At 47.8% G+C, this 27,141-nt stretch overlaps 2 protein-coding genes across 2 annotated transcripts in view; one reads left to right on the top strand and one right to left on the bottom strand.

The window, feature by feature from the left end:
* Positions 1-738: 738 nt before the first annotated feature.
* On the top strand, positions 739-10,081 carry OAZ1 (ornithine decarboxylase antizyme 1). The gene is given in 6 exon segments (XM_088672931.1): positions 739-983; positions 7,932-7,989; positions 7,991-8,077; positions 8,264-8,436; positions 9,333-9,418; positions 9,561-10,081. Coding segments are annotated over 6 exon segments (660 nt in total). The 5' UTR covers positions 739-858; the 3' UTR covers positions 9,692-10,081.
* Positions 10,082-12,756: 2,675 nt separating this feature from the next.
* Positions 12,757-27,141, bottom strand: part of MYO1F (myosin IF) — a 54,220-nt gene continuing 39,835 nt past the window's right edge. The window contains exons 19-28 of the mRNA XM_060275408.2: positions 26,064-26,208; positions 23,103-23,217; positions 22,240-22,409; positions 21,740-21,885; positions 21,184-21,330; positions 19,947-20,095; positions 18,752-18,835; positions 17,748-17,961; positions 14,244-14,413; positions 12,757-13,309 (exon numbers count right to left, since the gene is read on the bottom strand). Coding sequence (XP_060131391.1) covers positions 13,233-13,309; positions 14,244-14,413; positions 17,748-17,961; positions 18,752-18,835; positions 19,947-20,095; positions 21,184-21,330; positions 21,740-21,885; positions 22,240-22,409; positions 23,103-23,217; positions 26,064-26,208 — 1,417 coding nt within the window. The 3' untranslated portion in view covers positions 12,757-13,232. The remainder of the gene's footprint in view (positions 13,310-14,243; positions 14,414-17,747; positions 17,962-18,751; positions 18,836-19,946; positions 20,096-21,183; positions 21,331-21,739; positions 21,886-22,239; positions 22,410-23,102; positions 23,218-26,063; positions 26,209-27,141) is intronic.

The raw sequence follows: 27,141 nt of genomic DNA, 5'->3' as shown, positions 1-27,141 counted from the left end.
GCAATATATGAGCGTCTGAGGAGAATGTTTTCAAGGAAGGGGTTTATGGATATTTAATATTTATTTATATTTGCTTTACCTAATGAATAAAACTTTATATTATTCAATAACGAGGCGTTTATTTGTGAGGGAATAGTAATAAGATCCCCCTTGCGCTTCCACATCTGCGCATGCGCCACTACCTCAGGCCACTGAGGCGCTGCCCCCTCCATCTCATTTTCAATTTACAGTACTGTACTTCAAGAACGCCACCTTCTCAGCCAATTGAATCGCCAAGATCATCTCCCTTGACCAATGATAGAAGTCCGCTTCAGCATGGCCCCGCCTTCCCTCTTTTATGTGCGTTTGTGTGAAAGCATTCTGCGTACTGCCAATCATCTTAACCCGCCTCCTTCCTTTTCTGCGCCGCGGCGCCTCAGCCAATCAGGAAAGCCCTTCACGGTCGGGGGGGGGAGGGGAAAGAAAATATTGTTTACCTCAGAGAGGAAAAAACGGTAAAGATGAAAAAAGAGGTGGAACAGGGAGGGGGGAGCGAGGGAGAAGAAGTGGGCGTGTCCTTGCCCTTATTTGCAGAGGAGTGGGCGGGGCAACACGCCTCATGCTAGATAGAAGGTAGACGCGGCCTCTGCTCCCATAGGCGTAAAAGGCTCGAGGTGGGCGTGACCATAAGGCTCCCGGGCACCGCCCACCACTACATAAAGGCGGCTGACGGAACGTTCCGGTCCGCCATTTTGTGCAGCCGAAGGGAGGAGAAGGAAGGGAAGGGTCTGCCGCGAGGGCGAGCCGAGAAGGAGGAGGAGGAGGAGGCGGCGGGGGGAAAGACCCGACCGGGGGTTCGGCGACTAGGGGGCGGCCCGGATGGTGAAATCCTCCCTGCAGCGGATCCTCAACAGTCACTGCTTTGCCCGCGAGAAGGAAGGAAATAAAAAGACCCACGTCCCCGCCGACATGCCCGCCCTGCCCGCCAGCGCCGCTTTGAGGAGGTGAGGAGGAGGAGGAAAAGAGAAAGGAACAGGGAGAGGAACCCCCCCCCCCAACAGGCGCCTCGATTCGCCTGATGGGCCGCGGCCTTGTCGTGCAGGCCACGCCCTATAAGCCACGCCCCTCTGCGCGAAGGGCCCGAGAAGGGCTGGGAATGGTTTGGCCACGCCCCTCCCTTTTTTTCTCTGTCCCTCTTCTCCCAAATAGCACCTCATACATATAAATACTTACGTGTATGTACATTTGTGTGCGTGCGTATGTGTATATGTGTGTGTGTGAGTGTGTAGGGAGAGGATGGAGATAAAGTAAAACATGTAGGGGGACTAGAGATGAAACTACTTTGAAGAAGGGAGGGGGCTATAGAGCTTTTTAAAAAAATAAGAAAGGGGGCTGTAAATGTAAAAGTCCTTAAAACAGGAAGCAAAACCCGTGTTTTTCCCTCCCCTCTTTTTCTCTTCTGCCCCCAGCACCCCATTTAAAAAGAAATATTTTAGGGGGGCTTTATCTGGCGTAGGGATGGAGGGGGGGACTACAGAGAAAATATATTTAATGGGGGGATGATAAAGGTTTAAAGCGCAGAGAGGGGGCTAGAGTTTTTTTTTAATGTGAGGGGAATTAGAAATGACCAAACTATTTTGAATAGAGAATAAGAGATTTTAAAAGCTATGTGATTTAGTTAGGGAGCAAGAGTTTTAAAACTAGGAGCAAGCTAAAGATATATAATATGCCAAAAGGAATTAAAGGTTTATGAAAGAGATTAAAATATGTTTAAAAGGAGGGGATGTCAAGATTAAAATATTTTTAAGGGTTGGCTAGTTTTTCTCCTGTTTGTTTTCATGCAGTACCCCAATATAATTGGGGATAAACCATACTGTTTTTGAAAGAACAAGTTCAGGCATTCAACCCTGTAACCCCATCCTCCCAAAAACGACCATTAGGCAGCAGTTCTTATATCTACTTGTTAAAAATTGAGCTTGTTTTTTTCTCTCCACCTCACTCCATAGTAATGCTCTCTTTCTAGGTGCCTCTAGGTTCCAAAGCCCTAACCATATTTAGTCATCAGGGGCTGATGGGAGTTGAAATCCAGCAACATCTGAAGTTAGTTGGGTTGGGGAAAACAGTTGTGGCTAGATAACACTCTCCCCCCCTCCCCATGAAAAAACATTAAAGGAACTCACTTCACCATCATGCACAATTTTATTTTTGAAAAAGAAAGAACCTCTTAAACGTAGCGCTTTTTTCCTTTCCTCCTAACCTAACCCTGAACATAATTTAGGTGTAAGGCACCATTTGTGTTTGTTTAGGGACATATTTAGGTTTCACCTTCTGCCTGGTTAGGTTCTGTGCATACAGATAAAGAGTTCTAGTTACAGGTAGGTAGCAGTGTTGGTCTGACGTAGTCGAAACAAAATAAAAAAATTCTTCCAGTAGCACCTTAGAGACCAACTAAGTTTGTCATTGGTATGAGCTATCGTGTGTGGGTGATCTTTTCCCTAACACCTCTCAAAGTTCTCTGTTCAATAGGGCCTTGCCGTTTCCCTAGGTGCCTCATAGCTAAATTTTGTTCAGAGTTGGGGTGGAGAGAAAAAAGTGCTAGGTTTAAGAGGTTCTTTAAAAATAATAATTGTGGTGAAGTGTGTCTCTTCAGTGCCTTACACTGCCTACTACAGTATACCTCATTGACAACCACTACTCAGATATTGGGTGGGGGGAGAGAGGAGAGTGAGCGTCACCTTTGTTCCATTACAGAACTCAAAATTCTGTGTCCATCGGGAGGAAGGACAGAGTAAGACCCACTTCTGCTAATTAAGGAACGAAACAAATTGTTTCTGCTGCTCTTTCACACACACCCCAACACAAGCTAGCCTTTTAACACCAGCGTATACGAAGGAAAGAAGGCCAATTTTAAAGGTGGAAGGGGAAGAGTGTGAGCAATCCTTGTTCTTTTGGGAAGTTCAAGTTTGTCCTTCCACTTTACATTGCTCGTACACCTACTGGGCAGCCAACACTTGGAAAATTCTTACCTGTATATGTTTGCAGGGAATATGAATTTATTTCTGATCACACAGGACAAAATAAAATTTTATCACACACGTGCCTTTGCATAAAATGACAATTGGCCACCAGGCACTGAACACCACAAAGGAGGAGGTACTATTTTAAAATATGTATGTATGTACCGTATATTCCAGCCTATAAGACGACCCCCAACTTTTCCAGTTAAAATATAGAGTTTGGGATATACTCTCCGTACAGTATAAGAAATACGACCCGGTGTATAAGACGACCCCCGACTTTTGAGAAGATTTTCCTGGGTTAAAAAGTAGTCTTATACACAGGAATATACAATATGAGGGTGAGGGAAAGCAAGGTGCACTTTTATATTCTATAGTGTGAAACTCCTCCCTCTCATCCTTCATTTAGTGCTCACCCCCCTAAGAAGTCTCTTTCTAAACAGTATGAAGGGACAGATGAAGCAAAACCCATATCTGATCATTGTGGGGAAGGATGTGCATCTTCTCTCTCCACTGCCTGCCCCAGAGTGAGGCCAGAAGCATCTGCTCCCTAGGAAAGAATGAGGTTCTGCTCTCCTTTGTTGCAGACGAGGTCATTGGTTATGAGAGACCCCCTGATCCACACAAAAAACAAATAAGTCTTTTTATCATTAGGGGAAAGGCTTCATCCCTCCCTTGAGATGCAAGACATATTTAGACACCTTACTTAGTATAAGTTTCAGGGAAATGAGTGACAACATAAAGGAAAAATGGGCACCAACTTCCACTCTTCCCTATCAAAACCTTGGGAGCCTTTTGTGAAAAATAGTTCCTGTGCAGTTCCTCAATGACTTTTTTTTTTGGCAGAATAGCCTATGTATTCATACAGCAAAGGCAAATCTTCTGCAGTAAAATAACCACATTTAAACAGTTCTTCCAAATGGATACGTATAACACTAGGGTCCCAAGTAGAGGGGAGCTCCGTTCGATACAAAGAGAGTACAGTATGTGTAAAAAAGAAAACTGTGTCTTTACTATATAATCTAAATCAGATTTCACCAACCTAGTATCCACCATATCTTTTGGGTGGGCACCAGGTTTAGCAAAAACCACCTCTAGATTTCCCATGTCACTGAATTCAGAAATGGGACCACCCTTTAGAAAAGGGGTGGGGGCTCTAGACAATATTTCAGGTGGGGGCAAATTCACAAGGCCAGCAGTAGGGCTTAATGTCCTTTCCTTCACTATTGATCATGTTAGAAGAAGCACCTCAGACTGAGCATTATTGAGATGTAACTGTCTGCCTCTGGGAGAGTGGGGAGTTTCCTAGCTGTTGTCCTCTTGGGTGTGGCTTGTCGTGAACTTCCTTTTTTAGTGCCATTGGAGGTGACATGGGGCCTTGGCCAACTGCACCTTCCCAGAACAGGCAGTGGACCCACTTCCCCTTCCTCCAAATCCGTCGTCTTCATCTCTTGTCTGATAAGATCTGCAGGTGCACACTTTATTGGCACCACCTAGGAAGGGATGTTCCTTGGAGGATGATAGAATGAGAAATGGGGGTGGAAGTGTTGGGTGCAAGAGAATGCTGGAGACTTCTAGGGTGGCACTTTAATCCCTTTAACCCTGTAATAGCCCTTCCTCACGGCCTTGCTATTCTTCATGAGTTCAGAAGAGATGGTGGTAGCCCCTGTCAGAACCATTTCAAAGAAGCCTATGCCTTAGCTCCCTTTTCTCAAATCTCAGTGCAAAAGTAGCAGCTGATCCAAGAATGTTTTTTTTAAAAAAATAGAAAAATCTGTTTCTCTGAGAAAGACGTCTTGTTTTGACCAGGCCAGGTATGGGAAATTGGATATCTGACCCGCTGTAAGCAAGGTCCAGGCCTTTTTTTTTTTTTTTTTTGCATGTAATACTTTACACCGTGACCTGTTCTCTGTATAATTTAAAAGGTACAGGCCATATTCCTTTCCCAGAGATTTGGATCTCTGAAGGATAGTGTACGAGGCATATACAGTGGTACCTCTACTTACGCGCACCTCTGGTTATGTTTCCTTTGGGATACGCACGCGGCAAACCCAGAAGTATTTTTCAGGGGTTCACCGCGTGTGCATGTGCAGAACAGGCACCACCGGTTGCGAAACCCTCGGAATCTGACCGGAGCTCCAGAACGGATCCCGTCCGCAACCGGAGGTACCACTGTAACTGAATGCTGTGGCAATGGTTGCCTTCATGTTCCTGACACCACCTGCCTAAAACCCTGTTGCAGGGAGCCCTGTTTAGACTAACCTGCCGCCAACATGGTGTCTTCCTTGTCCCTAATCATTGGCCAGGCTGGGTTAAGTACACAGTAGCACTTGGTAGTATAAACTTGGATCGTCCCCAGCTTGGGATGTTGGTGGGGTGAGCAGCCTGGGTCAGCTCTTCTCCCAGAGATTGAGTTTGTCCCTTGACATGCTCTAGGTCTTGATCAGCTAGGTTTGGATAGAGCTGGGGACCCCTTGGGTCATTTAGTCCACCCGCCTGCAGTGCAGGAATGAATTCCCTCCTCCTGTCAACTATCTTTTGGGCACGGGGCTTGAATCAGACCACTATTTCTCAGAACAGCCCTGGCAGCGCACTTGATATGAGGGGGGTATCTAGGCTGTGTGTGAGAAAATCAGTACCAGCCTTGTGTGCCCTGTGGTGCTGTTGAAATGACCTCAGAACACAATGGAGGGGGGTTGAGTTAAAGGAAATGCTTTTTGCTTTTGCGGGGAGTCGAGGCTGGAACTGGGTTGAGTCCAGTCTGGAATAGTTTCCCTTCTTGCTTTGAATCCTCTTGGTTCAACAGTGGGTGTTGAATTTACAAAGCAAGAGTGCATAATTTGGATCCGCAGACAGGTGAGGCACAGCCAACCTATGTTTCAAGTGATTCTCCTACTCGAGCACCCAAGACATCCATGCTCACTCAGATCCAGGCCCGCAGGAGCCTGCCTTAGTTAGGTGATCCATGGAGAACTGGCGATTGGTCCCTCTCCAGTGGATTGCAATCTTGGTTACACTGAATAGAAACAGTTTTCTTTAGATAAGCAGCTTGGGCTTCCTGCGTAACAGGGCCGATTCCTTGTCAGACTGTAAGGATAGACGGGTGTTGAACCCTAGGCATAATGCCTGCTTAAGGAGAGGGCTCAGTTCATGATGGAAAACACTACAGGTGGTAGATCTTGAACACTAGAATGGACCTTTTTCTGTGGTGGCTCCCCATTTCGGGAATGCTCTCCCAGAGAAGTTCTCCTGGCGCAATTTAGGCACCAGGTAAAAACTGTCCTCTGTAACCAGGCCTTTAACTATCTGTGGCCTTTTAGAAGTGGGTGGGATGTTTTTAATGTATTTTTCCTGTTAGTATCAGAATTGCAGAGTTGGAAGAGATCCCCAAGGGTCATCTAGCCCAACCTCCGCTTAAAACCCTCCAAGGAATGAGTTTTGATTTTAATGTACCTATGTGGGGTTTATTATTTGTCCGTTTGGTTGTATGCCATTTTGGGTTGTCCTGAGCAAGATAAAGCAACTGCCAAATGTAATAAAAAACAAAAATACATGCCCAGGGGTTTCCTGCCTGGAACCATTCACCCACTCATCCAAACTGAAACAGCACAGAGCATTGTAAGACGATGGGGTTAGTAACTGTCTGTTGGGCCTATGGCATCAAACCAGAAATTACAATAGCAAATGTAATGGAAAAGGCGCCCTTAATGAGTAGATACTGCCTGTCAGAAGACCTTAAAAGAAGTCACAAACCATTGTAACCCGGAGCAGCATTTTTCTGCGCCTCAGATGACTCAAATCATTCTCCCCCCCCCCCTCCACGTTTGAGCAACCTTGAGCCCAGCTTGGCTGAAGGAGGAATAAAATAAATCGGATTGTTGTGCAATCCTTTGAGCAAAGCACTGCATTGTGGTGAGGGATTAGTGGGGTGGTTGTTTCTTTTTTGGCTGTTCAAAATGGTGGATGACAGGGCTTCCTCCCCACCCCTTGTTTATTCTGTTTTGCAAATGGCTGCTGGCAGGATGGTTGTGAGAATTTCCCCGAGGGGAACCTTGATCTGCTTCATCTGCTGAGGTGACGCATCCAGTGAGAGCCTGCAGGGTGAAGGATGGTGCAGAGGGAGGGGCTAAGTGGGACAGCGATTATCATCATCTGCTGTTGATGTTAAAAAGGAGATCGAGCTCATTCAATTCAGCTGGCTTGCTGTTGACATAGCACTGTACATGAATGCTGCACAGCTAGCTTGCTTCAGCTGTGCGGGTCATTTAAATGGCAGTTTAGAAATTCAGAAATAGTGGTTGGTATTTTGCAGCTGCAAGCTCCATTCTTAACGTGTGGATGCATGCACTTTTTTGTTTTTGTTTTAAATGGCAGTTCTCCAATTTAGCTTGCAGGCTTGCTGCTCCTAGTATTGATTTCTCATTAAATTCCCAGTAGAAAGAAGCAAAACATATTATGGATTAACGAAGTTTTATGTATTTTATTGCAACCAGTGGAGGGGAAAGGAAAGGGCTTCCAGTTCTATAGAATGTGAGTGCGCCAAGAGGCTAATAGGGAATGCACATGTTTGTGGGCTGATGGGGCAATAGAGTGCTAGTTAAACAACTAGAATGGGAGCTTTTAGTCCTCTCCCCGGCCCCCGCCTGCTTCATGGGTTGGAGTTCGCATTAACTCTGAAAACTTAAGCAACTCTCCAGAGAATAGCAAAACAGCAGACTTGAATATCAGTGGAGTGCATCCAGATTGATTTGTGTGTTAGCATTCAACAGACACAAGTGTAACATTTGCAGGATTTTTTGAGTTGGAAGCAATTTGTTTGTGGGGTTTTTTTTAAATTTTGTTCAAACTTGGAGTTCATACTACTAGTCCACAAGAAATTCTGATGCCCTCCCTAGGTGTGCAACCCTGATCACTTTCCCCCTCTCTCTTTCTCAGTTCCAGAGTGTCCTTCAGTTGCTGTAGTAACCTGGGTCCGGGGCCTCGGTGGTGCTCCTGATGCCCCTCACCCACCCCTGAAGATCCCAGGTGGGCGAGGGAATTGTCAGAGGGATCACAATCTTTCAGCTAATTTATTTTATTCCGTAAGTATGCTTGTACTCTACAAGTGGGGTTAATCCCTGTATATTTTAAGGGGTTTAGAGATTAGGCTGAGATGTGTCCTTTAACTTCAGTGGGTCTACTCTGAGTGGGACTCACGGTAGATTCAGCCTAACGCTTTCCCCACAGCCATAAGCAGATAAAAAAAAACACTTTTCTGTTTCCTTTAGGATAATCGGCTGAATGTAACAGAAGAGATAACATCCAATAACAGGACAAGAATCCTGAATGTCCAGTCCAGGCTGACGGATGCCAAACACATCAGCTGGAAAGCTGTATTGAACAATAACAACTTGTACATCGAAATTCCCAATGGTGCTCTGCCTGAAGGGAGCAAGGACAGGTAAAGGGCGGAAGGAGTTCAGGTGTGCCTTGGTTGTTGTCATGGTTGGAGTGGGGTGGGGGAGGCCTCCAGCAAATTTATAGCTCTGGTAAAGTCTCATTCTTGAATCTGTGCTTTTACAGAACTGTCCTCAGGGTCTATCCTTGATACACCTCTTGGTGTGTTGTGCAGTGTGCTTTACACACTGATTAAGCAGGCTCACAGCAGATGAGTGGTCTATCTGCTGACAATTAGCTGCGATGGCTAAGTGGACCCTCCGTGTTTGCAGCCAGTGTGCTGCTTCAGGGGAGAGTTTGATGTCTTTCACACTGTGCTGATGGGCTTCCTAGAGGCATCTGATAGGCCGCTGGGGATCAGATGGTGCTGGTAGTGCAATAGGGATAGGTTGAGGCTGTTCAAATACTAGGTGCCCCCCCTTCCCTTTACAGAATGGAGGAATTTCTCCTCGTTAAATTGGTCCTGGGGAACCTGTGCTATTCTACTTTTGTACCTATTAAGTACGTACAGGTTTCCTGCTTTTCCACAGAGATGGTGTGGGGCTTCAAAAAAGAGAGGCCTGTGTTTAACAGGAAAGGAATGCAGTCCACGTTCTTCTAAGTTCCCACGTGTGCATCTTAATTCCTAAAACCAGTTCTTGCCAGTAGCATTGTGGGGGAGAGGCCATCCTGGGTAATTTCTGTACTGTAGTCCGTTCAGCCCCAGGAGATTATTAAGCTATAAATAGCAGCTGCTGGCTCCTTAAGGAGCTTCTGCTGCTTTTGAATTGCATTCTCCCTACCAGTTCCATCACACTTCCTCTGCCCAAATCAAAACCACAGCTGCATAAAATACTTCCTGAGCAGGGAAGTGGAAAACAGAATTTTCACTTGCTTCCTGTTCTTTCCCCCCACCTCCAGTTTTGCAGTTCTTCTTGAGTTTGCTGAAGAACAACTTCAAGTGGACCATGTCTTCATTTGCTTCCACAAGAATAGAGACGACAGAGGTAAGAGAGGCTGGCTTGGTGGCTGGGTGTGCGTGTGAGGAACTGGTGTCATCTCCCCGGTGGCATTGGTGGGAGATGGCAGGCAAATGGGGTGTCCAATTTCATCTGGGGAACTCATCTACATCTCTTCTCTCCCCGGTAGCCTCGCTGCTCCGTACTTTCAGCTTCTTGGGCTTTGAGATTGTGAGACCCGGGCATGCCCTCGTCCCCAAGAGACCCGATGCTTGCTTCATGGCGTACACCTTCGAACGAGACTCTTCCGAAGAAGACTAGATTGCAGTGTTTGCCTTGTTAGAGCTTTTCTCTCTCTTGTTTCTCTTTGTCAAAGATGAATCTGTAGAAATTTTGTCAACATCTTTAAATGATGCGTAGCACACAAGCACCGGAAAAAAGAAAGAAAGATTACTTGTTCCTTTGTACGAATTATTTGTGACAGGCTGCTCTGGTGGTGGTGGTGTGGGGGGGAAAGATGTTGAAAATTTCCACCTTTTGTCATCTGTTTTTTTTCTCTCCTGGATTTGTCTGCATGTTGTGATTGTGCAAAGAAAAAAAATAAATGCTCACTCCAAATTAGCAGTATATTTCTTGGAAGTTTAATATTGTGTGTTTGTGATACTGAAGTATTTGCTTTTAATTCTAAATAAAAGTTTATATTTTACTTTATTGCTAGTTTTAATGTTTAATAACAGTTGGTGTGTTTGGCTAGGAAGGGTTTTTTAGTCTGGACTTGTAGAGCAGTGGTGAGGCATGTTGGGCTCTCAGCTCCTCTCGTTCCTAGCTAGTGTGGACGAGGCAGATGGCATTGGAGTTCAGCAACATCGAGAAAGCAGTGGGTCGCCTTGCTGATGAGATCATGACATTGGTCCTACTGTGAAGGTTCATTTTCTGCAGGGAATAGTTTTCCACTCAAATCAGGGTCCTTTCAAGCAAACACAGTTGCATATTCCACAACACCACTTGGCTTTGTTGGGGGTCCTCTTCTCAATAAGGTAATTTGGTGCCGATTCTGAGCCTTTCCATGGGTTGCGGCTCATTTGTGTTATTGCTTCAAGATAGATGGGATTCTAGGGTGCTGAGTGGGCCTCTCAAGATTACTTTCCTGTGTCCTGCAAGCAGGGACTTGGCTGTTCTTGTGATTCACTGCCTCTGCATGAGGGAGAGGGGAGCTGAGCCAGCAGAGTTAACGGGTTGTGGGAATTGAGAGAAACATTGGCTGGCTTCATGGTTTTCCCCACATTCTGATTTTTGCATAGCACACACAGACACCAAGATTTGCAGCATATTGCCAGGTCAAAAATTATGAAACCGATATCGTGATATGAACTTGCATCATCTAAAGCACATTTTATCAAGATATCGCCCAGCCCTAGTGCCTGGAAACCTTAAATTGGGACTGGTGTCTTGAGTTGCTGCAGCAGTCCAGACAAGCAGCTGTAGGAAACGTGCAAGTCTGCATTCTCATTTCTCTACCATGTCCCCTCGCCTCGGTTGAGCTTGTTGCTATGAGAAGTCCAAACCCCTGGCTTCTCACTCCCTGTTCCTTTCATCCTAGGTGGCGGCTGGTTTTATACCCTGTAATGCAGCCCCTTGCAAAAGGCTTTATCACAAAACTCCCATCCTGTGTTGCTATCGCGAGACAAACTGCAGTCTACTTTTGCCAGTTACACTGCAGCAAACCATGGCTCCATCTACCTGAGCATTGTCTATACCAGTGTTTCTCAACCAGTGTGCCTCCAGATGTTTTGGGACTACAACTCCCATCATCCCTAGCTAGCAAGACCAGTGGTCAGGAATGATGGGAGTTGTAGTCCCAAAACATCTGGAGGCACACTGGTTGAGAAACACTGGTCTATACAGACAAAATTGGATGCCAAGGCAAAATGCTTGCCACAGTGATCTTTACCCGAGGTCACGTACGTACACTGCTCACGAGAGAGGCATTAAAGAGACTTTGTAGCATAAGTAAACAATTGTAGAGTTGGGACGCTGCAGTTGTCCCATAAGGGGATCAAACCTGCAACCTGGGCATTAATCAGCACCACAACCAAACTTAGGATAGGTCTCCCCACCTTGCTGGAAACCTTATGGCAGGGTGCAAAAAGAGAACAGGTGGAAAAACTTTCAACCTGAGAGCTGCCTTTTAGGGACTTGCTGACTGGTGGGTGGGGCAAAAAATTAAAATGTTATCTGACCAGCAGCATAGCTTGTGCACATACTCCTCTCTATACTGAGTTTACCCAGACCAGCAAGAGGCATTACTGCAGTTCATTGGCACTTTGTGTCAAAGCTAAAAGCACTCAAGGAAAGTGAGGCAGGGCTGGGGAGTGTGTCCAGGGCCAGACGGGAAGGTCTGCGGGGCCTCAATTGTTCCCAAGGCCCAAGGTTCTCTGACCCAGAACGGGAATGGGAGCAATGTTGGACACATCTTGCCCAAGCCAAAAATTAAAGGGATGCAGTGATCATATAATTGTAGGTGTTTTTAAGCAGAGTTTGGATGGCTATCTGTCATGGATGCCTTAGCTGAGATTCCTGCATTGCAGGGGGTTGGACTGGATGACCCTTGGTGGTCCTTTCCAGCGCTACGATTCTATGCTAAAGCTCTTCTCAATCTGATGGAGCAAGATGCTGGCTCCAACCCCAATGAATCGTAATAAAAAATAAAGGCCCAATGCAAACCTGAACCTCTAGGTTAGAATGACACTTGTCGAACAATTCCACGATTCTAAGTCCCATTTGTTCTGTTGAATTAAATCAACTAAATAGTTTCAATGAGATTTTGAATAAATGTGCGATTGATGTTTACCGTTTTGAAACTTGATTGCCTTAGCGGGCTGTGCAAACCGCTATTTTGAACCATGCTTTTTGTAGGGGGTGCTGTTCCCCAAAGGTCTAGCAACCGCTGTTGTGGATAATACTAAGCTCGAAATAAAGGAAGTTCCTATTTCCCTACCTGTTCTACCCCCCCCCCCCGGAATGATCAGTGGTCCTGAGCCAAATCCGCTTTACACAACTGGGGAAGCTAAACTGCAAACAGGCACACTCTGATTTTTTAGCAAATCAAAATGGGCCAAGGCTTCCCCTCCCATGGGCGTAGCCAGATTTAGGTTAGGGGGCTGCAGCCCCCCCCTATCCCCATCCTCTTCCTGGCTCTGTTTAGCAGATTTAGAATGAGATTTCTCAACAACTGTTGTTTTAAATTACTTCCTTTTAAATTACTTTTGAATTCGGCGAGGATTTCAGTTCCAAATACTGTATTCTGATTATTTCTACTTTTACTTAAGTATGTCCTTCAAATGAGTGTCCTTGCACCCTAAACTGACATTACAAGGAAGACAATGTGCATTTCGAAACTGCGTTTTTAATTCCTTCCTGGGCCTCCCTGCCTCTCCCACTCACCACCCCCCCGCCGCCCAAAAAAGCATTGCGACATTGTACAGAGAACACATCCAAGGCGGTTGTTGTGCAATGCCTCTGCCAGCAAACCTCGATAACTTATATCCCTTAAAAAAAAAAACCTACCTGCCATACCCGCTTAGATAGCACCAGAACAGCAAAAAATATCAACACAATGTGTGCTAGGGTGCAAAGGTTGCCTTCGTTTTCCCCATGCTGAAAAAAAACCCCACATGCCAAAGCTTTGGCAGTTTTGACAGCGGTCAGGGAGGGAGCGTTCCTGACTCCATGCGCTTGCAACACATGTGGCGGGGGTTCCTTGTGCATGGCGCAAGCTCTCTCTATTTCAAGAGCAGGTTTTGTATGATCTGGCCTGTTTACTGCCCTGCTTGGGCTCTTGGGCCACAGGACGGAGCGTTGCTCAGATCTTCTGAACATAATTCCCGGGGAAGAGGCCTTCTCGCCCATGAAGCCGGCCTTTCCACCATCCGGAGGGGTCTGCGAAAACAATACAATAGATGACAAAGTGTTTGTGTTGCTTGTCAACCCCACGTGCGACCCTCCATCCTTGCTGTATTGAAACAGCTGCTGTTTAAAACCATCTCTTGAAAACTAGCCCTTTTTGCTCTTCTCCCCTGCCCTAGCTAAGTGCATACCCTCCAACATTTTTCTGATGAAAACAACAGGATCGTTCTACAGTCCCTCCAAGTGTCCCTACTTTCCAGGGACAGTCCTGGATTTTCAGAAGCTGTCCCGGTTTCTGATTTGACCCCAGAATGTTCGGCTTTTCCTTAGGACGTCCCTATTTTCATCGGATAATATATACAACCTTTAGAAGATATCTGAAGGCAGCCCTGGATAGGAAAGTTTGTTAATAATGTTTTATTATGTTTTTATATGTGCTGGAAGCTGCCCAGAGTGGCTGGGGCAACCCAGTAAGTTGGGCAGGGAATAATAATAATAATAATAATAATGCAAGAATAGGATGTCGCTACTTTCATCAGACCTTGATATTGGGAAACATTGAGGGCACAAGGAGACGGGGACGATAGAGGACGAGATGGTTGGACAGTGTTCTCCAAGCTACTAACATGAGTCTGACCAAACTGCGGGAGGCAGTGGAAGACAGGAGTGCCTGGCGTGCTCTGGTCCATGGGGTCACGAAGAGTCGGACACGACTAAACGACAACAACTTTCATTAGAGAAATGTTGGAGGGTACAAAAGTGGCAGAGAGAGGAAAGGGTGTCTGGTGGGGAGACAGCTTCAGAAGAAGGGGACAACCCTGCACACTTTTGCCACTGCCTGTCTGCCCTGTGCCTAACCTCAGACCGACCTGTACCTCCCCCAAGAGAAATGTGGGTTTCTGTAGTGCAAAAGCACAGCTTCCTCACCCCGTCCTTGCATGATTCACAGACCGCATTGCAGACCTACCTTCCATCAATATATCTATCACGTCGCCCGGGTTGAAGCTGATCTCATCCACATCCTGCCCGACGTACTGGTACAGAGCGCGGCATCGTGGCCCGGAAGCCTTGGCCTGCGGCTTGGGCCTCCCCACGGCCGGAGGGGGTTTCTGGCTGATGCTCCGCTTCCTCTGCGTCCTGTTAAAAAGAGGCGGAAGTGAGTCGGCAGGGGGTCCTTGCAGCTCTGAATTCGAATTCTGCAGGGCCCCAGAGATGTTTCCAGCTGCAGGGCTTATCCTTTTAACACCTTGGTTTGGGTAGCAGTGGTTACATAGTTTTATGACCGCTGCTCCTTAGAAATTGACTGCATACATTTCTGAGGTATGCTATTATTTCGTTTACTTTTGTGTTGTTTACCTATATTGTATTGGATGAAAATTAGTGCTTTTGATTATTAAGAACCTTGTTCATGCTGGTTATTGTCCTTGATATAATTTTACATATATATATATTTTGTAGTTGAGGAAGACCACATCGAAACAGTGTCATTATCCAGATCACTGTCTATTATTTGCTATTACAGTGGTGCCTCGACTTACGAATTTAATCCGTTCTGAAGGCACCTTTGTAAGTCGAAAAATTCGTAAGTTGAAAAACGCCATTGGAAACACGATTTCCCATAGGAATGCATTGGAAACGGAAAACCCTATCTAAAAATTCATAAGTTGAAAAATCCCTATCTAAAACTGCTGCGGTTTTCCCCCAGATGTCGAGACATTCGTAAGCGTCTCGCTTACCCCCATTCGTAAGTCGAAAAATTCGGTTGTCGAGTCGTTTGTAAGTCGAGGTACCACTGCATTTGCATCGACAGATATCGCTAAGCATTCAAATTATATCACTGGATGAATTTTATTTTGATACTATATGGACTGTACACTGGAATATCGCTTCGCTGCAACTTATAAAGATATACATATATACATTTACTAGTGGTTTTCAGCCCGTTCAATAACGGGCGCTAGAATCCTGGGGTTCGGAGAAGCGCTTGCGCAGCGCTTCTCCGAACCCTGGGACCTGTCCTTGCTGTCGGCGGCAGGGGGACAGGAACGGAGGAGGAGAAAGCGCTGCTTTTTCCTTCTCCGTTCCTCTCCCGCAGCCGCCGACAGGAAGCAGATATCCCAGGGTTCGGAGAAGCGCTTGCGCAGCGCTTCTCCGAACCCTGGGACCCGTCCTTGCTGTCGGCGGCAGGGGGACAGGAACGGAGGAGGAGAAAGCGCTGCTTTCTCCTCCTCCGTTCCTCTCCCGCAGCCGCCGACAGGAAGCAGACATCCCAGGGTTCGGAGAAGCGCTTGCGCAGCGCTTCTCCGAACCCTGGGACCCGTCCTTGCTGTCGGCGGCAGGGGGACAGGAACGGAGGAGGAGAAAGCGCTGCTTTCTCCTCCTCCGTTCCTCTCCCGCAGCCGCCGACAGGAAGAAGACATCCCAGGGTTCGGAGAAGCGCTTGCGCAGCGCTTCTCCGAACCCTGGGACCTGTCATTGCTGTCGGCGGCAGGGGGACAGGAACGGAGGAGGAGAAAGCGCTGCTTTCTCCTTCTCCGTTCCTCTCCCGCAGCCGCCGACAGGAAGCAGACATCCCAGGGTTCGGAGAAGCGCTTGCGCAGCGCTTCTCCGAACCCTGGGACCCGTCCTTGCTGTCGGCGGCAGGGGGACAGGAACGGAGGAGGAGAAAGCGGCGCTTTCTCCTCCTTCCTTCCTCTCCCCCAGCCGCCGACAGGAAGGACGCGCGCACTCTTCCCCCCCCCCGCCTCCTCCAACCGCCGCTCCGGCGGGAGCGGCGGTTGGAGGAGGCAGAGTGGGGGGAGAGTGCGCGCGCGCAGTCTCTGCTGTCCAATCCCTGTATCCCTGGGGCACATGCGCAGTGACCCAGGGACACACGGGACATCTGGACGCAGGGACAACATGGACATTATTATATAGGATGCCCTCATTTTTCATCGGTCCATGTGTTGCCGCTGTTGTCTTTAGTCTGGAGTTCGCAACACAGGGGTTAGTTGATTTAGGGCTCATCCCATCAGCAGGATGAAACTTGCAGGGGCACAGAAGATGGCATTGGACACAGAATCGTGCTTTTCCGACGGGTGCCAATTTGAATAAAATATTGGGGGGGGAGGGCAGGAAATTGATCACATGATGCGGCACATTGCAAACAATTTGAATAGGAATGCCCATCAACTTTTTGGGGACCCTCAAATATTTGGCAGGGCAGGAGCAGATATAACAAAAGGAGAACAACAGAGGAAGAGTCAGGTCCAGATATTCACACAAGCAAGTTGGAAAGAAAAAACATAATATAGAAAGAATAATAATAATTTTATTGTTTATACCCTGCCCATCTGGGTATATACAAGTAATGATTTAAGGTGGAGAGGCAAGGGGCAGAGTAAACTCATTTGTTTTCTTCTTTCTGCTTTTCTTTTTAAGGAAATAAGTAATTATACGAGCAGGAATTGATAAATAGAAGGCTGAGGGAGAAGGGGAAAGGGAAATAAATTTTAAAATCTGGAACTGAAGATTAAATAGAAGGAATGGAATGTGAATTGGAAATAAATGGCTGATATAAAGCGGTAATTAGAGGAAAGATGAAACCAGTGGGCAATGAAGAGTGGAAAGTCAATGGAAAAACTGTGTTAAATTTGATGTAATTTGGTATCGATTTGTTAAAACTAATAAAAATTATTTGGCAAAATAAAAATAAAAATGTGGAGGGGCCAAGGGACCTCAGACCCTAGGGGTTGATTCCTATGGTTCCCAATAAGTTCAGTTTAATTTTCAAACCGACTCCATGATTCTAGACCAGGCATAGGCAACCTTGGCTCTACAGATGTTTTGGAACTACAACTTCCTTGATGATGATGATGATGATGATGATGATGATGATGATAATGATAATAATAATAATAATAATAATAATTTATTATTTATACCCCGCCCATCTGGCTGGGTTTCCCCAGCCACTCTGGGCGGCTTCCAACAAAAATCTTAGAATACACTAATTTCTTAAAGATTAAAAGCTTCGCTAAACAGGGCTGCCTTCAGATGTCCTCTAAAAGTCTGGTAGTTATTTTTCTTTTTGACATCTGGTGGGAGGGTGTTCCACAGGGCGGGTGCCACTACCGAGAAGGCCCTCTGCCTGGTTCCCTGTAACCTGGCTTCTCGCAGCGAGGGAACCGCCAGAAGGTCCTTGGCACTGGACTTGTTAGCTAGGGATCATGGGAGTTGTAGTTCCAAAACATCTGGAGAGCCAAGGTTGCCTATGCCTCTTCTAGACCTTATGGTTTTGTTATCAAAATCTACCTTCTGCTTCTTGATTGTAAGTAAAACCTCCAAGAGGTTTGGTGATGATAATAACAATAACAATAACAATAACAATAACAATAACAATAACAATATTGTCAGCAAAGGGGGTGGGGAAACAGCTATCCTCACATAGGGCGCCCTGGGGCAGGTGATAGGTTTCAAAATCGAGACATACCCTGCCATTCCCTGGTCTGGAACGTTGAGGAACTCCATGTTGTGGTCAGAGGGTGTCCTCGCCTTCGCTCGTCGCGTCATGCCTTGTCTGGGGAGAGCGCTGGCCGGAGGCACTTGTCCAGGCCTCTTAGGGGTGCTGTAGGTCTGTTCCTGGGACCTGGTGTTGCGTGCAAATTGCGGCGCTCCGTTCCTGCATGTACCTTGAGGGGGCGCCCCTAAATCAGAGGCGTTACAGAAGCCTTAGCAAATAAACTCTGCAGAGGTCCGTGCTGGTTTTGCTCAGCTACGCACAACCTGAGCCTTTCGTTGCCTAGTCGCCTGGAGCCAACTGTCAGCTCACCACAGGCGAGTTAGATTGTGGCGAATGCCCCAATTATTAGTAATGCCCCTATTATTGTTGTTGTTGTTATTAAAATTTGTATACCACCCTATACCTGTAGGTCTCAGGGCAGTTACAACATAAAATCACAATATAAAAACAAAAATTATATAATAAAAACAAAAATGACCCAATATTTGTTACCCACCCTTCACTAGCAGGCCCCAGGTTGGGTCACAGCAATTTAAACCTCAGTTTTAAAAACAGCTTAAAGAAAACATGATGAGCGAATCTGAGCTTTCATCCAGGCCAATAAAAATTAGAGGGCAAGTTTCTAGACCTCATGGAGGAAGAATGCAGGTTGAAATTCCCAGGTGGTCTATGTGAGACAAGGCAACCCCACAAAATGGGTTAGCTTTGCATACTGAAACTGGCTCAAGGTCTGCAAATGAGCAAGTGGGTCTGAACACCGATCCTCTGGGATCCTTGCCTGGTACTTTATCCTCTAACCTTAGGTCAGAAATGGGCAAATCTGTGGTTTTTCTGGATGTTGCAGGACTCCACTTTGCAGAACCCCCCTGACCATTGACCATGCTGGCTGCTTGGAGCTGGACTCCAACAGGGCATGCCGTGTTGGGGGTGCATTTTTCTCCCTTCTGCCAAGAAGCATCATCGGCCAGGCTTACCTCTCGGGGCTGACGTGGCGGTTCGCGATGGCGTTGCCTGCTTGTGGCGACCTCTGCTTTGAAGGGCCCCTTTCCGGGTTGGCTCTGGAGGAAGAGAGGAAGAGAATTCACATTCACCTTGGCCTGGAATTGGGATAAAATTCTGCAAAAGGTCATGCACATGGTCATGCAGATGATACCCAGCTCTACCTCTCGTTTAAATTGGAACCAGTGAAGGCAGTGAAAGTCCTGTGTGAGCGGCTGGAGGCGGCTGGAGGATGGATGGTGGTCAACGGATTGAAGACAGAAGTGCTGTTTTGGGGGGACAAGGGGCAGGCAGGTGTGGGGGACTCCCTGGTCCTGAATGGGGTAATTGTGTCCCTAAAGGGGACACAGCCTGGGAGTCATTTTGGACTCACAGCTGTCCATGGAGGCGCAGGGCAATTTTGCCTCCAGGGCAGCTGTCCACCAGCTCCATCTGGTGTGCTGGATGGGACCCTCCCTGCCTTCTCCCCGTCTCACCAGAGTGGTCCATGCTCTGGTTATCTCCTGCTGGGACTACTGCAATGCGCTCTCCATGGGGCTACCTTGGAAGGTGACTCAGAAACGACAACCAACCCAGAACGCTGGTGACTGGGAGTGGCCGGCGAGAACATATAGCACCGGTCCTGAAAGACCTGCTCCCAGTATGTTTCTGAGCACCATTCAAAGTGTTGGTGCTGGACTTGGAAGCCCTGAATGGAATTGGCCCTGAAGGAGCGTCTCCAGTCCCATCGTCCATCTCCAAGGGCCTTCTGGTGGTTTCCTCCCTGCAAGCATAGCTGTCAATTTTCAGATTTGAAAATAAGGGATCAGCAGCCTCACCTGTCCCGGGGACAGACTCTACGGTATATCTAACAATCCAGGATAGCAGCGGGAAACGGCACTGGAATAAGGGAATTTCCATCAAAAAGGGAAGGTTGACAGCTGTGGCTTGGAATAAGGGAGTTTCCCGGAAAAAAGGGAGGGTTGACAGCTATGCCTGCAAGAAGTGAGGTTATAGGGAACCAGACAGAGGGCCTTCTCGGTGGTGGCACCCTCCCTATGGAACACTCTCCCATCAGATGTCAAGGAGATAAACAGCTATCTGACTTTTAGAAGACATCTGAAGGCAGCTCTGTATAAGGAAGTCCCACACTCAGACGTGGGACTCCCGGCCGAAAGCCCCCCAGCTTACTGGAGTTCTTGGGGAGTCCACTCCCAATGGATATGGTCAGAGTCTTGCCGCCTGCTTTGAGGGCCGCCACGTCGCCCTGTCCACTCACGAACGTCACCGTCCGGGTGCCCCCTCCTCCCCACCCTTCTTTCTTCACACGGAACTGTAGTCTGAGGGACGGAGAGAAGGAGAGGTGGGGATTAGAGCCACAAAAACATTGTTCATTGTTTCTCTCACATCCAAAGTGACTTGCAGTTTGAACCAATTAAGAACATCCAATAAAAATATTAAAAACAGCTAAACAGATAATTCAGGACGTGCCGATCCCATCCCACTAAAAGGAGGCCGCAATTGCAGACCCTCCCAGTGGCCCCCGTTTTCCTGGGACAGTCCCAGATTTACAGAAGCCACCCCAGTTTCTGACGATCCTGGAACGTCCCACCTTTCCTAAGGACGCCCCTATTTTCATCAGAGAAGTGGTGGAGGGTAGGGAGTTATGTGGCCCCCAAGCCAAGGAGATAAGTCACTAGACAACCTTTTGAAAAAAGAACCCTCTCCCTTTTTGTAGAATCATAGAGTTGGAAGGGGACCCTATGGGTCATCTAGCCCAACCCCCTGCAGTGCAAAAGTCTCTTGGCCTCACTGATGTGGTCCAAAGGAAAGCAGAGCAAGATGTTTGGCACCAGCTTAGTGGCGTGAGGTGTGCAAGGCACCATCTGACCATCTTAGGGACTCCGCTCTGGATTTTTGTTGGCGCCAGATTCAATGCGCAGCATTTCCAAGCAGGGCTGGGGGGGTGGGCTAGATGACCATCAGGGTCCCTTCCAAGTCTACAATTCTCCGATTCTGAGACCTGGGAAAGCTGCTGCCGGCCAGTGTCAGTAACACACCGTGGTCTGATGTGGTGGTAAGGCAGGTTTGTTTCTTGGTTATCTCTCTCTCTCTTTAAGATTCTTATTAGAGTTTCATACCTTTAACCAATTGATTTCAGACTTCAAATTTGTCACACATTTCTCTTATAATTTGACTTCCCACCTTCCCTCCCGTGCTGTTTTTATAAATATTTCTTTAATATGCGTGCATAATATCACACTTTTCACCTAATACAAATTGCAGAAAACGCTACTGCAGTTTTAGAGGGGTTCTGAGTTGGAACGGCAGGGCTTAGGAGTGAAACCGGATCCATTTCCCAGCGACACTTTGGGAAAGGCGGGTGGTGGTTTGCGTGCTTGTGTGTGTCGCTAGTCGTCCCGCTTACGTGTCATTGAAGTTCAGGTGGAGTTTGCTGCGGGTCGCCTCTTCGTAGCGCTTGCAGAGCAGACTGATGAGCTCCGTCTTGAAGATGGATTCCAAGAACGTGTCGGCCTCGGCTTCGTGGAGGATGAAGAAATCGTCTTGCCTCGTGCTGTGGTCGCCCCACCCCAGGGGGAAAAACCAGGAAACAGCCAGAGAAAAGAAGGCGTTAGTCCTCTTGGGAGAGGGAGAAAGCGGGTGGGTTGAGAGGGAGAGTGGCAGGGAGTCCCTCTGACCCCGAGACGGCCTAGTGAGGAGCAGAGGACCACATCATTTCAATTCTCTGAATCGGAGGGTTGTGGGTTCGAGCCCCGCGTTGGGCAAAAGATTACTGCGTTTCAGCGGGTTGGGCTAGATGACCCTTGGGGGTCCCTCCCAGTTCTACGACTCTATGATAAGGCAGCTTCCTATTTAAACCAACCCTTTGTTCAAAACAATGAGGACTAGAATTTTGCTTCAATTTTCAGGGAAGGAGGTGGCTTAGAGGAAAAGTGGCACAAACGGAGAATGTGGTATCTCACCTGAGGGACACTCTGTTGACAGCCTGGACCTCCACTTTCTTCTTCAGGACCTCTCGGATCTGGCCTTTCTCAGGACCCTTTTTCACCTTCTCCCGGCCGATCATGTAGAGGTATTTGGGAGTCAGAATGAAGTCCCTCTTGATGGGCTGAGGAGGAGAAGTTGGTGGCTGCCATTACCTCTCGAAGGGAGCAAGCGTCCCCCACTTATTCACCTTCCCCCTAAACTCAAAAACCATTGTGTACTGGGCAAAAATTTCAGCTACAAACAAGGAAGTCCCAACTTTGAATCTCACGTGGAACTGACTCAGTGGCTCTTAGGCATCCCATTCTCCCTAGAAACCTCAGTCTTCCCTATCTGCGAAATGGGGATTAAATGCGCCGATCTGCCTTGCACAGAACATATGAAAGGTAAAATAGAGGTAATGTTTGTGGACGTTTCAGTGCTAATGGAAGGGCAGGACTCTGGATAAAGGATTTGGAAGAGGAAACCTCCACTTTACCTTAAACCGCCTGTCGTATTTGGTGACTGAGTCGGCAAAATCGATCCGCTCCCTCCTGGCCAAGAACTGGCGCAGCTCAGGCTTGTCTTCCATGCCCAAATAGTCCCCCACGAAGTTCCGGTTGATGCTGTTGCGCCGCCTCTCTTTGAAGTTGTACAGGATGTGAGATGCTTTGCGGTTGGGAGAAAAAGAAGAGGCCGGTTTGAAAAGCGGCCAGGCAGACCTGGCCTTGGTCAAAATTTAAAACGCAAGGAGCTAGTCCTTAAGACTGCATACCCTTGTGCGTGTTTCTGACCAGTTTTAAAATCACATGGACAAAATTTGAAATGCAAAGCGTTAGTCCTTAAGGCTGCATACTGTGCCTGTGCTTCTGACCAGCTTTAAAAGCACACAGGCAAAATTAAAAAGCCAAGGTGCTAGTCCTTAAGACTGCACACCCTACTCATGTTTCTGACCAGTTCTACAAACACACAGGCAAAGTTCAAACCACAAGGGGCTAGTCCTTAAGCTTACATAATGTGTTCGTCTTTCTGACCAGTTGTTTATTATTATTATTATTATTATTATTATTATTATTATTATTATTATTATTATTATTCCCTCCCTCCCACCACCTGGATGAAATTTTATTAGATTGTAATGTCCTTGGGGCAGAGACCTTGTCCTCTTAAAAATGATGCAAAGCTGGAGGCACATTGATAGCTCAACGATCACAACAATGGTTAAAATGGCTATAAACTGCTTTAAAGGCTTTCTTCAAGGTGGTGGAAAAGGGAGACAAATGTCCTTCCTTCTCTCTCTCATCATCCTGCTTCTCTCTCCATCATCCCTCAAACATTGGGGTCTTTGTGCACATCCTTTACCTTCCTCCCGCATCTGCTCGTATTTCCGGACCGCAATGTGGCGGCGCCAAGCTTTTTGGATTATCCGGGCGTATCCGTCAAACTTCCGTTCCCGCATCTCCTCTAGCAGAAAGAGCTGAGTGGCGATGAAGGTGGGAGGGAGAGAGAAACAGAACTAAAGGATTTTATCAGAATGTGATCTATCGAAAACTAAGGGGGAGGGGGAGGAACCCATTTTCCCCTTCCTTTTGAACTTTCTCCCTGCCCCACCCAAATCCCCTTTAAAAGGTACAAGAAGATGTCTTCTACTTAGCGGTGGCTGATGCCCAGATTTCCACCCTAGACATTAGGAAGAACTTCCTGACAGTAAGAGCTGTTCGGCAGTGGAATTTGCTACCAAGGAGTGTGGTGGAGTCTCCTTCTTTGGAGGTCTTTAAGCAGAGGCTTGACAGGCATATGTCAAGAATGCTTTGATATGCTGTTTCCTGCTTGGCAGGGGGTTGGACTGGATGGCCCTTGTGGTCTCTTCCAACTCTATGATTCTATGATTTCTGTTGATGTTGCGAGTCTTGGGAATCGGCATGGCTCCCAGCTCCAGCAAAATATGCTAGGGTGCTCTTAGGGACGGGTTGGGTGCAGATGAGGGGTGGGAGGAACCAGCCGGGGAACCCCCTAGGGAGGTAGGGGTGGGTGGGAAGACAATGAGGGAGAATACTTGGAGGGGGAGGTGTCAGAAGTGGAAAAAAGTAACAGGGCTTAGTGAGCAGGGAAAGTCTGTGTCAGAGAGCAGTCCAGAAACGGAGGCAGAAGCTGGAGCAGGAGATGAGGGAGGCCAAGAGGCAGAGATGGTGAAGAGTCTCCTGCTGCAAGAAGTTCCCCTCCCTGCTGGTCTCCCAGAACTAGGAGAGGCATGAAAAGGGCAGAGGAGAGGTTGGCTTCACACAGGCAGAGTCTCTGATTGCTCAAAAAAATTCCCAGTTTAGCTCCATCTTGTATGCTGGCTGAGACCCTCCCTGCCTGCGCCCTGTCTCACCAGAGTGGTCCATGCTCTGGTTATCTCCTGCATGGACTACTGCAATGCGCTCTGTGAGGGGCTACCTTTGAAGGTGATTCGGAAACTACAACTAATCCAGAATGTGGCAGCCAGACTGGGGACTGGGAGTGGCTGATGGGACCATATAACACCAGTCCTGAAAGATCTACACTGGCTCCCAGTACGTTTCTGGGCACAATTCAGAGTGTTGGTGCTGCTGACTTAGAATCATGGAGTTAGAAGAGACCACAAGGGCCATCCAGTCCAACCCCCTGCCAAGCAGGGGACTTCTAAAGCCGTAAACAGCCTTGGCCCTCTATACCTGAAGGAGCATCTCCACCCCCATTGTTCAGCCCGGAGACTGAGGTCCAGCTCCGAAGGCCTTCTGGTGGTTCCCTCACTGCAAGAAGTGAAGTTACAGGGAACCAGGCAGAGGGCCTTCTCGGTGGTGGCACCTACCCTGTGGAACACCCTCCCCTCCCACCACATGTCAAGCAAATAAACAACTATCTGACCTTTAGAAGACACCTGAAGTTTGGGAAGTTTTTAAAGCTGGATGTCTTAAATTTATTGGAAGCTGCCCAGAGTGGCCAGGGCAACCCAGTCAGATGGGTTGCATTTAAATAAAATTATTGTTATTATTAGAGGATTGGGAAGCAGCTTCACTTGTCTGGGCTGCCTCTTCCTCCTCTTCCTTCGGTCCATCCTGTGCACCCCCCAGCTCCGAAGCTTCCCCTTCCTGCACCTCCTGCTTCCTGCTTAGTACAGTTCCCCACCATAGCCATCAACTTTCGGATTCGAAAATAAGGGATCAGCTCCCTCACCTGTCCCGGGGACAGTCTACGGCAGGGGTAGGCAACCTAAGGACCGTGGGCCGGATGTGGCCCAATCGCTTTCTCAATCCGGCCCGCGGACAGTCCAGGAATCGGTGTGTTTTTACATGAATAGAATGTGTCCTTTTTATTTAAAATGCATCTCTGGGTTGTTTGTGAGGCATAGGAATTCGTTCACCCCCCCCCCCAAATATAGTCCGGCCCACCACATGGTCTGAGGGATGGTGGACCGGCCCACGGCTGAAAAAAGTTGCTGACCCCTGGTCTACGGTATATCTAACAATCCAGGACAGCAGCGGGAAACAGCGCTGGAAGAAGGGAATTTCCAGCAAAAAAAGGGAAAGTTGACAGCTGTGGCTTGGAATAAGGGAGTTTCCCGCAAAAAAAAAAAAGAGGGTTGACAGCTATGTTCCCCACAGATCACTCTCCCCCCCCCCCGGGAGTCAGACTCCAGCGCCCAGCCAGGATGGCCACAGAATGGAGCAGAATGGGCACAGGGGGAGTGTAGCATAGTGGGTTCAGGCGGACACTGAGATCCAGCACTGAAGGTTCCCTCATTGTGATGTGAGAAAAGATTTATACAGTATGTGGGGGTTTTTGTTGTCCCCCCCTTTTTGTTTTTGTTTTTCTGCTCTGTTTTTGTCTTTATTGTACCGTATTGTGTTATTTTACTTTTTGGAAAATTTAATAAAACATTATTTAAAAAAAGAAGAAGTGAGGTTACAGGGAACCAGACAGAGGGCCTTCTCGGTAGTGGCACCCATCCTGTGGAATGCCCTCCCAGCAGGCAATAAGCAACTATTTTACTTTTAGAAGACAACTGAAGGCGGCCCTGTTCAGGGAAGTTTTTAATGTTTAATGCTGTACTGTTTTAATATTCGGTTGGAAGCCACCCAGAGTGGTGGGGAAACCCAGCCAGATGGGCGGGGTAAAAATAATAAATTATTATTATTATTATTATTATTATTATTATTATTATTATTATTATAACGGGGGAGTAGCAAAAAAGCAAGGCCCTCCGGTTCGTGCAACCTGGCTTGCACAACAGCCAAACCCAAACCCGAGTTCCAGATCCTCTGGAACCCGGGGCCTCTGACATCAGAGCGCTCTGCTTACCGACTCGGGGTTCTTGACGAAAACCTTGGAGCGGCCCATCTGGTACTGATCCGCGTCCATGTTGACGGACCGCAGCAAGTGCTGGACCCCCTGGCGCTCATCTCCCTGCCACCTGGGCCACGTCTCCGGGGTCAGGATGGCGTACCTGCAGGAGGGAGCAAACCCACTTTGCTCAGAGCACAGCAAAGGCACATGGAGATATTGGGGAATCCCAGCAGGAGCGGGGAAAGTATGGGGGCATCGTCGGTGGGGAGGGCTGGGAGGGACCTGGCTTTTAACACCGCAATATATCACCAGCTAAACATCACGATATAGTGATATACAGTGGAACCTCGGTTTACGAACACCTCGGATTATGAATTTTCAGTTTACAAACGCCATCGACCCATCTGGAACGGATTGATTCACTTTCCATTACTTTCAATGGGGAAGTTCGCTTCAGTTTATGAACGCTTCAGTTTATGAACAGACTTCCGGAACCAATTGTGTTCATAAACAGAGGTACCACTGTATCACCATCTCTGAAATAAGGGTGGAGCTGTGTAGAGCCATTGGCTGGCTTCACTGATTTCCCCACATCGTAAATTTTGCACAGCACACAAACACATTGTGATTCACAATATATGCCAAAAATTCTGAAACCAGTATCATGATATGGACTTGAAACTGGTTTTTGATGATATATCGCTCAGCCAGGGCTGGCCCTACGGCCAGGCTGGGTGGCGCAGGGCACCACGGCGCCGGCCTGCCAGGAGGGCGGCGCAAGCTGCGCCCGCCCGCTGGCCGGCCGGTCCGCTGGTCTGCCGCGCTGGGAAATGGGGGGGGGCGCCGGAGGGATCCGTCGCTCCACGGCGCCAGGGGCGCTTAAGACAGCCCTGCGCTCAGCCCTAGCGGTGGGTAGTCTAGAGGGCTCTGAAATCTGCCGCCTTCTCCCCCCGTCAATATTGTGCTAAAACTTTTTGGGGTGCCCAGCCGGGCGCCCTGCGTATCACCTTGCTAACGAGATGCAGCCATCTGCCATCTTAATTTGCCCAGAGGTGTGTATATGTACCTATATCACCATATGCAAATGATAAGC

The sequence above is a fragment of the Zootoca vivipara genome, chromosome 6 (genome assembly GCF_965207765.1).
Source record: "Zootoca vivipara chromosome 6, rZooViv2.hap1.1, whole genome shotgun sequence".
NCBI lineage: Eukaryota > Metazoa > Chordata > Lepidosauria > Squamata > Lacertidae > Zootoca > Zootoca vivipara.
The sequence above is the reverse complement of the archived record's forward strand: the minus strand, read 5'-3'. Positions and strand labels throughout refer to the sequence as shown.